At 37.6% G+C, this 15,189-nt stretch overlaps 1 protein-coding gene across 2 annotated transcripts; it reads left to right on the plus strand.

Moving 5' to 3' along the window:
• The first annotated feature begins 3,065 nt into the window (after positions 1-3,065).
• Positions 3,066-6,606, plus strand: LOC113332262 (probable F-box protein At1g53815). Of its 2 annotated transcripts, none has more exons than XR_003351411.1 (2): positions 3,066-3,381; positions 6,299-6,606. XR_003351411.1 is itself a non-coding variant. In XM_026578836.1 (2 exons), exons 1-2 carry the CDS (start codon positions 3,210-3,212, stop codon positions 6,422-6,424), a joined length of 282 nt encoding a protein of 93 aa, XP_026434621.1. In that variant the 5' UTR covers positions 3,066-3,209; the 3' UTR covers positions 6,425-6,606. The 2 variants fall into 2 exon arrangements, 1 of the variants encoding a protein (XP_026434621.1); XM_026578836.1 differs by having other exon boundaries at positions 6,315-6,606.
• Positions 6,607-15,189: the final 8,583 nt, after the last annotated feature.

Below are 15,189 nucleotides of genomic sequence, written 5' to 3' on the forward strand. Positions count from 1 at the left end.
TATTCACTCACATATCCAAACCTCACTCTCACATATGCTCTCCTTGCAAGCCTTCTGAATTTTACATGCCTTAGGACTATTTATACAGCAGATTCACTTGGCCAAATCGTGCACAACCATTGCACACGCATGGGACAACCATCTGTCCCATAAAGCAGTTCTGTAACCGCAAATAACTGTGCTAACTGGCCAGTTCTTATCTAACTCGTTCCAATCATCCAACACCTGTTTTCTAGCAGTTAAAACTCTTTTCCCAAGCTTATAAACTCCTTTATAACCGCTCCTCTTCATCACGCATCATTGCCATGCTTGTTCACCTGGTAACTGACTTGTAACCATCACTTGAGCCGTATTGCACACTTGTTGCACCATACAAGATTCTGCCTTTCTCCAACGTTCAACTCTCTTCGCCTTGTATGCTTATCATTCTAAACTCATGCACGGACAATTCTTAAGCTTCAATCATCGGGGCCAGCTCCTTAATCTCACTCTAGTTACTCATGCGTCATAGATGCTTCACTACGCCAATTAGCTTGAAACCAGCAATGCAATTCTTGCATTACCAACTTGTTTGCACTGTTCAGGTTTTGGCCCTGCCTTGAACTAACACATAGACTAACTTTTAGTCTATTCCACTCTTCTGCATCATCCTTGAGTTTGAGCCAACTCAAATCCATGGATATGCATCAATGCCAACATCGCATGTTGCATCTGTCACTTTGGCTTCGTCTTTCCTTTCCCTTCACGAAGCTTCATTGTGTCGGCCAATAGACTTCATCACTTAGCCAATTGTCTTTAAAATGTAGTGCCACTCTTGCGCTTCATTGGCCCTATGGGTTTATGACATTCTCGACACTTGACAGTCTATACAGTAATACCACTATTAGGGCTTGCGTTGCGCTATTATGGCTTTGCAATTGCGTCATTATGGCTTCGTATTGACTTGGCATGCAACTCTGTAACGTGTCATCATTATGCGTCACTTGCATCCCCGTCATATAGGCCTTGTAGTGGTGTTAAACTTATGGGAGGTCATGTGAGTCTGGACTTGAACTTCATAAGTGACATGGTGGTGAACAGGGTGAATAATACCGTTCAGCTAATGTCAGCTATCAAAAAACTCAAGGATCCTAAAAGTGGGATGTTACTACTCCGCAATTGTGCTGGTGTGTCAAGGTTATACTTTTCTATGCGTACGACCAACCCTGCAGCTCTGCAACAGGCTATTGATCTATTCGACGACCACCTATCCCGATACTTGAGGCTTTTAGTCACGGGGGATGGTGCTAGTTTTGGGCCTTTACAACATAGGTTGGCTACTATCCCCGTCAAAGATGGTGGCCTTGGCATCTACACTATGGCAGACACTCGTGCCTACTGTTATCCGTCCTCTATGAGTCAGACTACTTCGGTGCGAAAGGTGATTCTTGGTAGCTTATTCTCAACAGATAAAGGTTCTTCTTATCAGTTGGCTCTTCAGAATTTTATTCAGGTATGTGGATTGTCTTCTTCTTATTGTTTCGATGAACTCCTTGGTAGTCACTTATTTTGATGTGGTTAAGAAGTAAATCCCTGTCCAATTTTCGTTATCTGAAAGAGATTCCATTCTGTGGCAATGTAACTGAGTTAAACATGCACAAGATTATCTCCTGGATGTGCCCAGCGGCTTGATCAATTCCTTGGACCCAGACAATTCAGAGAGGTAGTTTTCTATCGACTTGGTATCCCCTTATTTGCTGAAGGAGGCTTATGCTCTAGTTGTAGTAGACCTATGGATATTTTTGGTGATCGCGCTCTTCATTACGCCAATGATGTAGGCATCAAGTTTCGCCATGACATTGTACGTGATATATCTGTTGACATTTGTTACAAAGTTGGTGTGTCGGCGCGCATGGAAGTTGATTTGGGTATTTTATCATATAGAAACAAGGATTTGCGTCCAACAGACATCCTTGTTTGCAGCTGGGAAAATGGGAAAGACGTTTGTATGGATGTTACTGGTGTCCCACCCTTCACTGGTGAGGGTGCTCGTGTTTTTATTCCATGCCAAGCTATTTCAAAAGCTATCCAGCGTAAGCGTACTAAATATTTGGATGCATGTACCTCACATGGCTACTGTTTGGGGATTTTGGCTTTTACTGCTCTGGGGAGCTTAGTGAAGATCTTGTTTGTTTTTTTAACCTTCTAAAAAATTGATTAGTTAGCAATGATGCTGGTAGTGGCTTAGGCAGTTTTATTTTCCATAGGTTAGGTATTGCTATTCAAAAAGGTGTTGGGGACCAGCTTGTTGCTAGGCTTCCAACTACAGCTTTGTACGATTCCAACCTATGATGAATTTATTTAAAAAAATAAAATAAAATAATTTATTATATTATCGTTAAATAATATTTCTTTAAAATAATAATTTTTCTTAGTCCCAAGGCTATTATTTTATAGAAGTTATACTGTATTTTCCATTCAACGCGCTCTTTTACAGTTTCGCTTTTGTTTTTGAATTTTTTGTTGTTAACTTTCAAAACTGGAACTCTTCTTTTCCTTTTAGCGGAACATTTTCTTGGAGCAACTTCAAAAACTTGCACTTCCCTCTTACAATTTTCAATCTTTTTAAAACTCTTACATATCTTAGAAACAACAACTTCAAGTTTTGCATCTCAAAAGTGTGATCGTTTTATCAGCCATTTTAGAAGAGAAAATTCAAGAGAAGTGAATTTGGTGTGAGTGAATTGTTTGAATATGGTGGTAATCTGTAGAGGTAGAAGGTGAGTTTCAAATTTTAACAAAAACTACCCGTTGACGAGTGTAGCAAAAACGCCATCGTTTTCTTTTCAGGCACCGCGTCTGTTTTTCCTACGCCAGCGTTTGTTCTTCCTACGTCAGCATATTTCCTTCCTACGCCAGCGTTTGTTTTCTGAACACGCACCTGATTATCCAACACGGACCTCTTTACTATAGTGGAAAACCGAGTTTGGCCATCACCTAATTGCATTTGTTCACACTTACGTTGGCTGAGTTAAAAAGGGATTTCTTTTCCCAAGCCTTTATCTGGTAGTTTTATTTGGCGAAAAAGGAATTTGACCTTTTCACTCTTCTTTCCCGAACTCGAAATCCCCAATACCTCGACAAAACCCTAGATTTTCTAATTTCTCTCAATACCGTCCTCCTCTGCAAATCCCTCTTTCTTCAACTAAAAAGGGTTTCATCAGTTGTACATGGATTATTTCAAGTTCCTCCCTTTGGAGATAACGTTAGATATACTAACTCGACTACCAGCTGAATCAATTATGGATTGTAAATCAGTGTCTAAATCCTGGACAAGTGCAGTTGGGCATCCATCATTCTCCAAGTTGCGTCATCTAAATCATCCTGCTGATGATAAATCTGGTAAGTTGGGTTTCATTGCTTTTGAGATTGGGAATAAAGCAAATAGAATTCAAAAATTTAATTATTTTGAATATGATGAGAATCTTGAGTCAACCAACCCCATTCAGAGAATTAGGAGGATGGAATAAAACAGACACCTAAAAACTTTGCTCTAGTATTCCATCCCAACTCAATCTTGAGTCAACTCAACTTAATCCCAACTTACCTAATTGGGGCCATTGGTGGATTTGGAAATTCTAATATCTTTAAGTTTACAGTGGAAGTCACAAAATTACTGTTCTACTGTTATTTGAACGGCATCTAATTGTATATTTTTATTACTTACATTTCGAAACAGTTGTTGAGCCTAAATGTAAGAAACCCGTATTGAGCAGCTACAGCATCACATAGTTTAGTTTGTAAACATGCCGTTTTCTGGGCAATATCAACATACATTATTTTCATAGTATTATCACCTAGCTAGCGCTGCAGTTCTCATTATAGGCAAAAGCTGGCATCTGATTTAGCTTATGTAAAGTGTTTAATTGATTCTTACCCAGACCCACTCTGCCCTGCTACTTTTGCAACCCGATGCTGTTTAAATTTAAAATACGGACACATTTCTGGCCTTGTCCCCTTTAAAATCTTTTTTCTGATGCCTGTATGTATCAGATGTAAACCAGTATGGTCAACTCTTCTCTCAGTGTTCCCCTTTGGACAATATATGGAATCTTAATATAATGATGATGACTTTGATATGTTGTGTTAACATTTTACCCTTTCTTTCAAATTTGCTCAGTTTTGTTTTAGTGTTTCTCCTATTTATGAAATTAGTAAGATTGTGACTGTAACTATTGAACACCTTTTTATTTGCCTGCTCCTCTGTTAGGAGTAGGACAGTTAGGTCCTCTGATAGGGATCGCTAGGATCCTCCCAACTAGCAATTGCAGATCCTTGAGGCTGTGGATAAATAGTTGCAGCCTTGCCTTGAGGTTTTCATGGAGTGAATTTTATAAATTCCAATGCTACAGTGTGTGGAAACTGCACCATCATTTTAGACCTGTGGATTGAATTCCATATCCAAGCACCCCCTAAGTAAGTTTCTATGTGAAATAAAAGTTGGTATTTGAAAGTACCATTGGTTCCAAATAATTGTGCAAAGTTAATCATTTAAGTTCGACCTCTTTAGATTTTCTTCCCTTGCAAATAAGAAAGGAATGAATACTTTTTCTACTCCTATTGTATTATATATGCTTCGGCTTCCCTTCTTGATATGATTCTTTGCATAAATTGCCTTGTGCAGTTCTATCAGACAAGGCTAGTCTTAATTTCACCATTCATTTCTTACTTGCAGTTCACACTTTTAAGGCAATTAACACTGGTAGTTGCATATCTGAATAGCAGACTTTACCATCTAAAACCGAATATGAACCACCCGGAGCCAACATACCTAGTTTGTTCCTAAACTGGATGACAAGTCATCATTTCCAAGACCTTTGAGGTTGATTGAAGCTCTGATTCATTTAAGCTAAGTAATGATAATGCTTGCCAGTTACCTATATGATATGTTGGTCCATTGCTGTGAATATTTGTCTTAGAACATAATCATGGTATGCAGTTGTTTCTAGCTATAGAATCGGGGCAACATATGTCATTTGTTTTAGCTGGAAATAATTTCCGAGTATATGCTTGTAACTTTAAGGAAGACTTGTTTACATTGCAGTGGATAGTGTTTAATGTTGTTAATCTTCTGTATATCAAAGCTATTTGTGCTCGAATTGATATCTACCTGTGTTGAGTCAGTTCTTTTTCCCGACTAATTCTATCATCTCAAACGCTGTTATATTCGTAGTTTGTTACAGAGCAACTAGTTCATATCAGATCCTGTACTCTAGGTTTTGAAAGAATATTATAAGGTTATTCTTTAACCGTTCATTTCTTACTTGGAAATTGGAAAGTGACATTAACGGCAGTTCATAGGCGATTAACACTTGTACTTGCGCACATCTTAATAAGAGACTCCATCTAAAACCAAACATGAACTCCCAAAGCCAGTATACCTAGTTTGCTATGAAACTGGATGGCAAGTCTTTCCAAGCACTTGAGGTTGATAGAACCTCTGATTAAACTAAGCTAAGTAATGATTATGCTTGCCAGTTACATATATGTTACGTTGGTCCATTGCTGTAAATCTTTGTTCTAGAACATTGTAATCATGGTATGCAGTTGTTTCTTGCTATAGGACTGGGACAGAGTATGTCATTTGTTTTAGGTGGAAAAGATTTCTGGGTGTACTTCTACCTTATCTTAGCCGAATATAGAAAAATCAGCTCTGAGCTTATCAAAAAAAAAAAAAAAAAAGAGAGAATTTTCTTCGTCGACCTTCTTATTTACTAATACAATTTTGTGATTTTGAATTACTTCAACTATAATGCTGTTACTGTCATCTACAAAAGCTGTTAGTAATTGGTAATAGGCAGTACTTGCATACAATTTTGTAAATTTAAGCTGAAATTTTGAGGTGTTTCTAGTCGTTAGTAATTGAATTTGGTGGTAAGTTAAGGTATGTAGATAGACAATTGACTCGACTCTGCTCTGTATCGCATATATTATTTTCATAATCTTCTCAAAACATGGATTTCTACTTTCTACCTTTGCATAATCTTTCTTTAGCAATACAGATAAAGAAGAAACTGCTTCATTATTAGACAAAAGTAAAAAAGCATTTAAAGTTTAACATTTTGAATTTGTCAAAATGTTGCAGAGAGCACAAGTTGGCATTATTTGTGTTATTGTTGCTGGTCTTTTCTTCTAGTCTCATTGTTTTCGTCTCGGAATATTCATAGTCTTTCTTTGAATGAATTAGTATTTCTATAAACTCCCATGTCTCACCTTTTGTATCAAAATGGTTTCATCATCTGAACTCACCCTGTTACAGCTAAATTTGTCTTCAGCGGATGAAACTCGAGAAAAGGATGACAATTATCCCCAGTTTTGTGAGTCTGAAACGTGTTTGGTTGATCTTTCTTCAAGGGGCCTTGATTTCAAGAAGGGAGCCAGTTGACTGGGTTGTACAGGGTTCTTTTGTAGCTTTAGGTGGACTGTCCAGATGACGAAAAATCTTACATTCACAGAGTTGGTTGTACTGCTCGTAATTGTGCTATAGGGAGATCTGTGCTATTTTGATCCCTCGGAAGAAGAAATGCTCAAAAAATTGCACTAGAAAAGTACCAACTAAGCTGATTGAGGCAAGTTTTTTTCTTTCTTTTCCCTTCATTCTTCAATTGTTAGGTTATGCCCTGGGAGTAATTTAATCAATTTAGCAACTTAGTTCCCTGCTTTTGTACCCAAATTTACTCGTGTCAGCATGTTATTTGGAATAAGTAGTCCTGGAAAAATGATTGAGAATATTACTGTACGGTTTCAATTGCCAGCATGTGTAACTTCAATAGGTGTAGCTTTGAATTACAGAACAGTGAATTTCTTTGCAGGCAAGTTACACAATGAACTCCTTCTCTCCTGGATATATGTTTCAACAATTAACTAATCGGGGAAAGTCCCATGGAAATCACGCCCTGGATTTAGGTGGGACACTGTCCCCGAAAAAGGTTCCACGGGATGATCCTAGGGATTTCTCACTATAGATGTAGAAAGATTGTGTTTTTTATGTCAAAATATGTTACTCTTACGATGTTGTTCTACAATCATGTACTCAGAATTTGTTTAACCTTTCCTGCAGACAAGCTTTTGGTGAATTGGACAGATTCCGAAAAGATAAAAGCTCCATCTATGTCTGGAAACTTCGTGCTTGAAACAGGTCTAGAATGCTTGAATGTATTTGCAACATTTCCAAGTGGGCTTCAAGATCATGGGTATTGCTCTTTCTGGTTTGAAAATAAACAAGTTAGAGCTCAACAACCTCCCTTACAAAGGATTATGTGGAATTACACAATCAGGGGAATATGAAGTACACAATATTGGTTAAAACGACCAAAATCAACAATTCATGGGTGAAACGGACATGTAAAATTTGATACGGTTTAAATGGACGAAAATATAAAATAGCCAAGATGTAAATAATTATCCTACCAATTTTCAAATGTTTTTTCTTATTTTTAATTTATATCAGGATGTATCCAGTTTCATCCTCGATATGAATCTAGTTTATTCTTCCTATTCTTTTTTGTGTCTATTTCACCCATACTAATTTTTGCTCGTCCATTTGAACCATGTTTTAGAAATATTTAGACAAATGATCTATTTTCCGTATGAAGTACGATCTTGACTTTACAAACAAGAATGGTGTTAATTTTGCAGTTTCAGAATTTTTCTGGCTCGTTATAATTCAGCTCCACAAACCTATAATCCTTATAAAAATCCTCCTTAAACCCGGGCTTGGGACCAGCATTATTAATTAAAATGGCGGAGTTAAAAAGGGGGTTTTCTGTAGACCAAAGCCTTGAACACATGATTAAAGGCACAGAGGCTTTGGTTGTGTGGCTCAAGTGGGCGAGTTGCAGACAGTGAGTAGATCACAACAACTGATGGCGAGCAGAACTCAAGCCAAAGGCCCCTTCCCATTCTTTATGGCAAAGTGAGGATCCCCCGGAGACTAAAGTTTAGTTAGGGTCATGACCTCCCCTAGTGACTGCAGCACTTCCTAGTTGGTTCCCAACAACTCACCCACCCGCGACCTTGTTTTTCCTAAATTTCTGTTGTTGTATCTCAATCTCAAAGCAGCCGAGCTGCTGCTTATATACTTAGAGCTGGTGGTTATTTTAGGAAACACACCAGTAAAGGAAAGATTGTAGAAATTCACTCCGTTGGCACAATCTTAAGAAACCCAACCGACTTTGTCAAAGACTGGAATCGACCGTAACAATCCATCCTTCAATAAAACAAATAACACTGCTTTCCATAAAAAGTTAAATCTGTATTTGCTCGATCTTGCGGATGTTGGTAGGTCGGTCAAGGACTAGATTAGGAAATCTAGTTATTTGTGTCCTAAGTATAGCAGCTTAAGAGGTTTGTCTCTTAGAGCTAAGTTAGGAAACCCTATACTTGTAAGAAAAGTAATCCTTGTTAAAGAATGTGTCCAGTCCTATTGATGTGTATAAATAGCCATAGAGAGAACTAGAAAAAATACACCAAAACTAGTAAGAGTTCTCTTCTTCTCAGCTTGAGCTTTGTATATTCCGACCTATACGGTGATATATAAAAATTGCTTATTCCTTCCCGAGGATTCAACCTCGTTAAATACTTGTTCTTCTTGTGTGTGTGATTGTGTTCTTGGTGATATTAAGATTCCCCGTAGTAGTGCAAACCTAACGCTTCCGCAGGCTTTGGCGCAACAATTGGTATCAGGGAGAGGTTACGTTATTGGATACGGGTACTCAGATTGAAGTTGAAGTGAAGGTATTTTTCTGAAGATTGCTTGAGGTAATACTAATCTCAAAGCTTCTGTTTTTTATCTATATTTGGTTGTTTAAGAACAATGGTTGACGGGGATATACCAGTTGATCCGAAAGATTCTTTAGGAGGAGAACATTCGGAGTCCACAAGTAAAGATAAAGAAACAAAAGAAGAAATACTTCATTCACATAGATCACAACTCAAGGTAGAAAAGTTTACAGGAACCTACAACTTTGGTTTATGAAGATTGGATGTAATGGATGCTCTTGTTCATCTTGACTTAGAAGAAGCTCTAGACGGTCACCCAGTGAAGATGTTTGAAAAGCATTGGAACAAGATGAATAAATTATGTCTTTCTTCGATATGAGGGTGTTTAGCAACTGTAGTAAGAGTTAATTATCAACACGAGACTTCAGCTAAGGATCTCTGGGAAAAGCTAGAGAAAGAATAACTTATTTCTATGATGAAGGATTACAAATATTATGTGGAAAAGGAGATGGAGAGAAGAAGAATTGTATGTTCATGTATGACGATGATGGCCTTTGGATTTCCGTGTCGTCACATGATTGCGAAGTACCAACAAGGAATTCCTTTTGAAATCATTGATCTGTTTTGGAAGCAACTTACTTTCAAACCACCCTCAACCGAAGAACCACTTGAATCCTTTGTGGACACGGATATTAAAAGAGAACTCATCGAGAAATTCGTAAAAAAATATGGTTTGGGACGAAAAGTTTTGATGTACGACTTAAAACTAGTTTCAAACCCCCATATGGTACCGTTCGGAGAACCAAACAGTGCTATCGCCGACGGGTAGACCACCTACCAATATGGATAGTAAGGAAGAAAGGAACGAGTTTAAGGTTGAAATGCGTACCGGAAAAAACCCGTTATTGAGTCATAAAAGAATTTTTTCTCGACATGAGAATGAAGACGTTAAATATGAAGAGGCGAAGGTTCCGAAGAAAAGGGGTCGACCGAAGATGGGGGAAAGTGGGACAAGTAGCGCACAAGCCAAGACAAATGTTTCAAACGTTCCTTCACACATTGAGAATGAAGAGGCACCAACTAAGAGGAAAAGGGGTTGACCAAAGAAGGGAGAAAGCGGTACAAGCAGCGCACAAGCAAAGACAAATGTTTCAAAAGTTCCTTCACAAATTGAGAATGAAGAGGCACCGGCTAAAAGGAAAAAGGTCGACAAAAGAAGGGAGAAAGCGGGACAAGCGCTCCTTCGCAACATGAGGATCCAATCGATCATTCTCAAGAGAGTCAAGCGCCAAACAATCTAATCGTTCCTTCTCAAGAGAGTCAAGCGAGTACAAAACGAGTATCAAGGTTAGTGCATGGAAAGGACAAGTAAGACAAAAGGGTTTTATGGTGACTCTAAGGACCGCTCTTGGTGATGGAAGCACGCCTAGGGATGAACAAGGTAAACCCCATCGAGCGTGTTACACCATATTCGAGGAGTATTACTCGAAACTTCCTGAAATCATTAAGCCCTATGTGTTATCCACCGACGATGTGGATGCGGATGCGGATGGGAATTGTGGTTATCACGTAGTGTCGGAACAAATAAGCCATATAAGTTTGGCGGACGATGAGAACCTAACCCAATGTCAATACTTAAGAAAGATGATGGCCTTGCACCTATAAGAAGTCAATGAGTTTAACATATCGATGATGAAGGAAGGAAAAACAAGAAAAGACAAAGAAGTGATTTTTGAAAAAATGGTTGCTAGGGTACACGGGCCAAAGGGGAATGAACCAATTACCCGAGAGCATTGGATGTGTATGCATCTTTGTGGTCATTTCTTGGCCGAAACGTGGAGTTGCGTTGTTCATCTATTTGGTAAGGGATCATGCTATACATACGCACCAAAATACACCATTTGGGATGAATCGCTTAAGGATCGGAGAATTGTTTTATTCAACCATAACAACATACATTATATCGGTCTTAGAGTACGTGATGATTGTACACTACCACCGGTAGATAGGTTTAATGAGGTCACAGAGGTCACCAAGGAGTGACTAAAAAAATACAATCCCAACATGAGGAGATGAAAGGAATTGATCGAGACGGATCAATTCGATGGTCTCCATTTGTTGGAGTGATTATTTTCCTTATGTTAAAAACTTGATCTATCATATTCTTATATTTTGTCGCTTTATTATATTGTATTTTGCAAACTTGAACTAAGCTTAATGAATGAAAGTGGTTTTCTTTTTTGGGTAACTTGGGCTCATGAAATTTATAACAAAATCGGACTTCTAATACATTTATAAAGTCCGATCCTGGAGGTAGTTTATTGCAGCTTATTCAGAATCGGTTTATATGGACGATAATGTAATCCTATTGTTGGAAGAAAAGGGTACAGAGATTTTTAACTAAATAATCGAATTACATATGGTCCAAAATAATCCGAACAAGAAGCCAGAATCGGTTGATGTGTGTATTAATGTAATTCGATTATAGTTGATGTTCATCACATCAACCCAGAATCGGGTTATGTAGGTTCACATTAAAAAGCGATTAAGGCCACAATTGGATTACTATGGTGCACATATAAACCGATTCTGGGTGGATTTTCAGAAAACTAGATGAGTGAATTTTAAAGTTTTAGAGGTAAATCATTGTAGAGTATCTCTTAGAAGGAATGGTTTAAAGTGATTTAACTCAATCACTTGAATTGTCTGTTTTTGGGTTTTCTATTTATAAACCAAAAGGAAATTAGATTTTAATTGTTGTTTGTGATTGATTATGATTTAGTTTTAATTTTGATGGAAATTGAAAAATAAATTGAGTTTTGATTAATGATTTTTTTATTTGTTAATTAAGTTATAATTTTGTATTTGTATTTGTGTTAGAATAATTAAGATTTCTTTAAGGGTTAATTTAGTATTTTTACAATCTTTTAGACACCCCTTATCATTTTCTGTTAGGTGGATGAAGAAATTCATAGGCCCAAATTAAGTGGCATCCCATAGACGGGCTGTTGTACCGCAAATTTTGCAACTACTTCCCGGTGATCTGCTGCTCGTGGTACGGCTGCCACTTTTGATGCTGCCACCTTGAGTGCTACTGCGGCTATGGTTGTTGCATCTATAGGAGTGGTACTCTTCGCTACATCTTGATTCTTGTTTGTAACTTTAAGTTTTCCACCCTTTTGTTTGCTTGGCGTGATGACTGGCGATGTTCTCGGTGCCTCTTTTGATGACGCTTTGGTGTTTCCAGTAGTTTTCGCTTTCTCCATAATTTGCAAGGATAAACAACCCAAGAAAAAAACAAGGATCCACAATGATTTTGTCATAACTATTTGATTTTGGGTATAACGATGATGCTAAGAAAAAAAAAGGGTAAGGTGTGACGGAAACGCTTGTTGTAAAATACTCAGATCTGCAAACTTTTTAGAAAAAATTTTACAAAACTTTTCTGTTCACTTCCCCCAAGGCACGCATCTGATGTCAGATTAAGTCTTCTCGGAGTTATGTATGCTCTTGTTTTCTGAAGGTGTAAAGGGATTTTGTTCTATAAAATGTATTAGTGATGCGCAACTAAAGAGTTGGACCATGAGTAAGATCAGATGACTGGCATCCGTGGTTCGTAACAGTACAGTAAAGTATGAAAACAAGGACATACAGGAAAAGATAAATATTTTATCGGGACGAAAATTTCTGTTTTTAGCGCCAAATTCAGCACACAGAAGTAACGGTAATACCTTTGTGTCCACAATCAATTACCATAGTATCGATAAGGCAAGGCATTCTAAGTGGACGAATGTGCGGGATATAAAAAGAAGGAGAAAACTCTGAGCGGTAATATTCGTTTTCGTTTTACTCATGCCATACAACGTAAATATGATGGTAATACTTAGACGACGATTGCAGTTCGGAACAGTGCATAAGGCATATGATAAATGAAATAAAAAGTGCAGAATGTAAATAAGACAATGATTTACGTGGTTCAGAAGTAAGGCCTACGTCTACGAGATGTAGAGATTTTCACTATGTATTACAAAGCTCAGTAAATTGACATTGAGTAAAGAACAGACACAGAAACATATGGGTATACTCATACCAAAAACTTATCTTTTTCTCTCTCCTAATGCTTTTTTATTTCAAATTGGTCGATCTTTTCTCCTTTGGCTGAGAAGGGTATTTATAGATTCTTCGAGTGGATCCCTTTTATGGACACAGATATCACTCACCATCTTGATTTGTGTGTCGATCCCAAAGATAACCTTCATGGTAATCCGATGATGTCCCAACAGTAATACATTGCAACAACGATCCACCTCTGTTCCTGCTATAAAAATTGTGACACATATCCTATGTTCGTAGTCTTAAATGCGAGTGGTTGGGCAGTCCACACGTTTCAGACAGCTATAGATGCAGTTGTCATTTCAATGACAGTTTGGCTTCATCATATCCATCCAATTTGAATTCGTCTTGGGATAGGGTAAAGTGAGTTTCTCAGCGGCTACCGTGCTTCTCGAGTATTCCCTTATCAAGTACTACCTACTTCTTCGGCCGTCTAAACCAATGATGACGTGGCAGATGGCAATTCGAGATACCGGAGTCTGTTAGATGTTTGGAGGGTGGCATCTACTTCTGATGCCCCGGCATTGTATGATGTCCACGTGTGTATTTTTCGAGACGTGTGGCTGATGTAGATTTAGTATACACAAATGGTATGGAGTTATTACATTGAAAGGAAAGTAGTTGGAAATGTAGCCATTGATGACACAACATTAAACCGGGCACAGCACACCACTGTCGTTGGCGATCCATGTTGTGTCGCTCACTGTCCCTAAATATGCCGCTCAACCCAATATGTAATGGACAACATATGTTGTGACGCTGAGTGTATATATATTATTAATTAATTAATAATATGATTCCAGATGAATTTTCTCTGCTGTGGTTAAAAACTGAACAAAGCTCTTCTGAAAGCTTCTGGTCCCATCTGGATATTTTTCGGCCAATATGATCGTCCTCTTGTTTCATACCACAAATGTTTCATATTTTCCACACCAATTGAAACCTAAAAATTAACTAATCGCTCGCATTCTAAACCTTCCGCCTCTTAACCCTAATAGTATACTGCCTCTCTTCCACTATCTATTCTCCTTCTCTCCAATTTTATTCTACTGAACTCTAGATTATGTGATCCTAATCTGTGATCATCATACTCATATGTTTAGGGAATTGGATTCTGTAGCACAAGGAATCTACTCTTCCGATGTAAACCATTTTTTTTGGTTTAACTGATGATCTAAAAATAAGCACTTTCTGTTTTCAGGTAAAGGAGGATCATAGGAGCTGCAAGAAATTCGTGCCAAACAACTACGCCTAAACATGAACATCGTAATCAATTTTTTCTCTATTTATTTTGATTTGGGTTTTTTAGTTTTTGGTTTTCAGTTATAACCAAACCAAGTTTATTGGCTGTTCGTTCTCTGTTCTCTGTTCAAGTTTGATTGTTTTCTTTCTTAGTTCGAGTTGGGATTTCTAATTATAAATAGTTTTGCTTTAATTTTGCAGGCGATTGTTAATCTCAATGCAAAATGTGATAGACGTGGTTTGGTATTGATCTCCATTCTGTTTTTTATTTTGATTTTGTCATGTGTTTAATCTAAGATTTTCTTAATTCAACTTTGACCTAACTAAATGCCACTATGTGAACAAATGGTATGCGAGGGTGGAAGAGGAAGACGTGATATGGCTGTGAAGTCTATACCATTTGTAACAAGAGTACACACACATGATAATCGATAATTACGTAAAAGTATAATCACGCAGAGAAAATCCACTTGGACAACATGTGCTATCCAACAATCAAGGATTCAAGGTGATTAAGTTGATAAAGATAACCAAGTATTCGTTCTGTTTTTTTAATTTAACATTGTTGATCATCTAATGAAATAATTGGGTATAAGCTTTTTTTATACAAATAGCATAGATAAGACATAAGTGGACAAGTTGTTGCTAGCTAAAACAGGAGGTTTGAAATGTTGTTGTTACTAAACGGTTGAATATAGCTGGAATCAAGGCTACAATGGCAGTTCAAGCGAAAATGCACTTTCTGAGTGCACCGACGTTGAGCTAATATAAGTAAGATCAATTAAGTGTGACTTTGAAGTAATTTTGCTCATTTAGTTTTTTTTCTCTTATGGACCTTTCTACAAGACTAGGTATCCAGAAACCCGAGTTTGGTTCACATTCCCATACATGCAGGCATTTTGGTGCAATAAAAATACTGGGAGAGCAGCTCGGCATAAGTGAAAGTAGCAGTTAAAAGGCCATCATTGGGAGTATAATATAGCCAAAACTCAAGTTTTTCTTAATTGACACATTTTAAGGAATAGCAGACAGTGCAGTTGAAAGGTATGATATAATAGTGAAGTAAAAAACACT

Source organism: Papaver somniferum, unplaced genomic scaffold (assembly GCF_003573695.1).
Source record: "Papaver somniferum cultivar HN1 unplaced genomic scaffold, ASM357369v1 unplaced-scaffold_131, whole genome shotgun sequence".
Classification (NCBI taxonomy): Eukaryota; Viridiplantae; Streptophyta; class Magnoliopsida; order Ranunculales; family Papaveraceae; genus Papaver; species Papaver somniferum.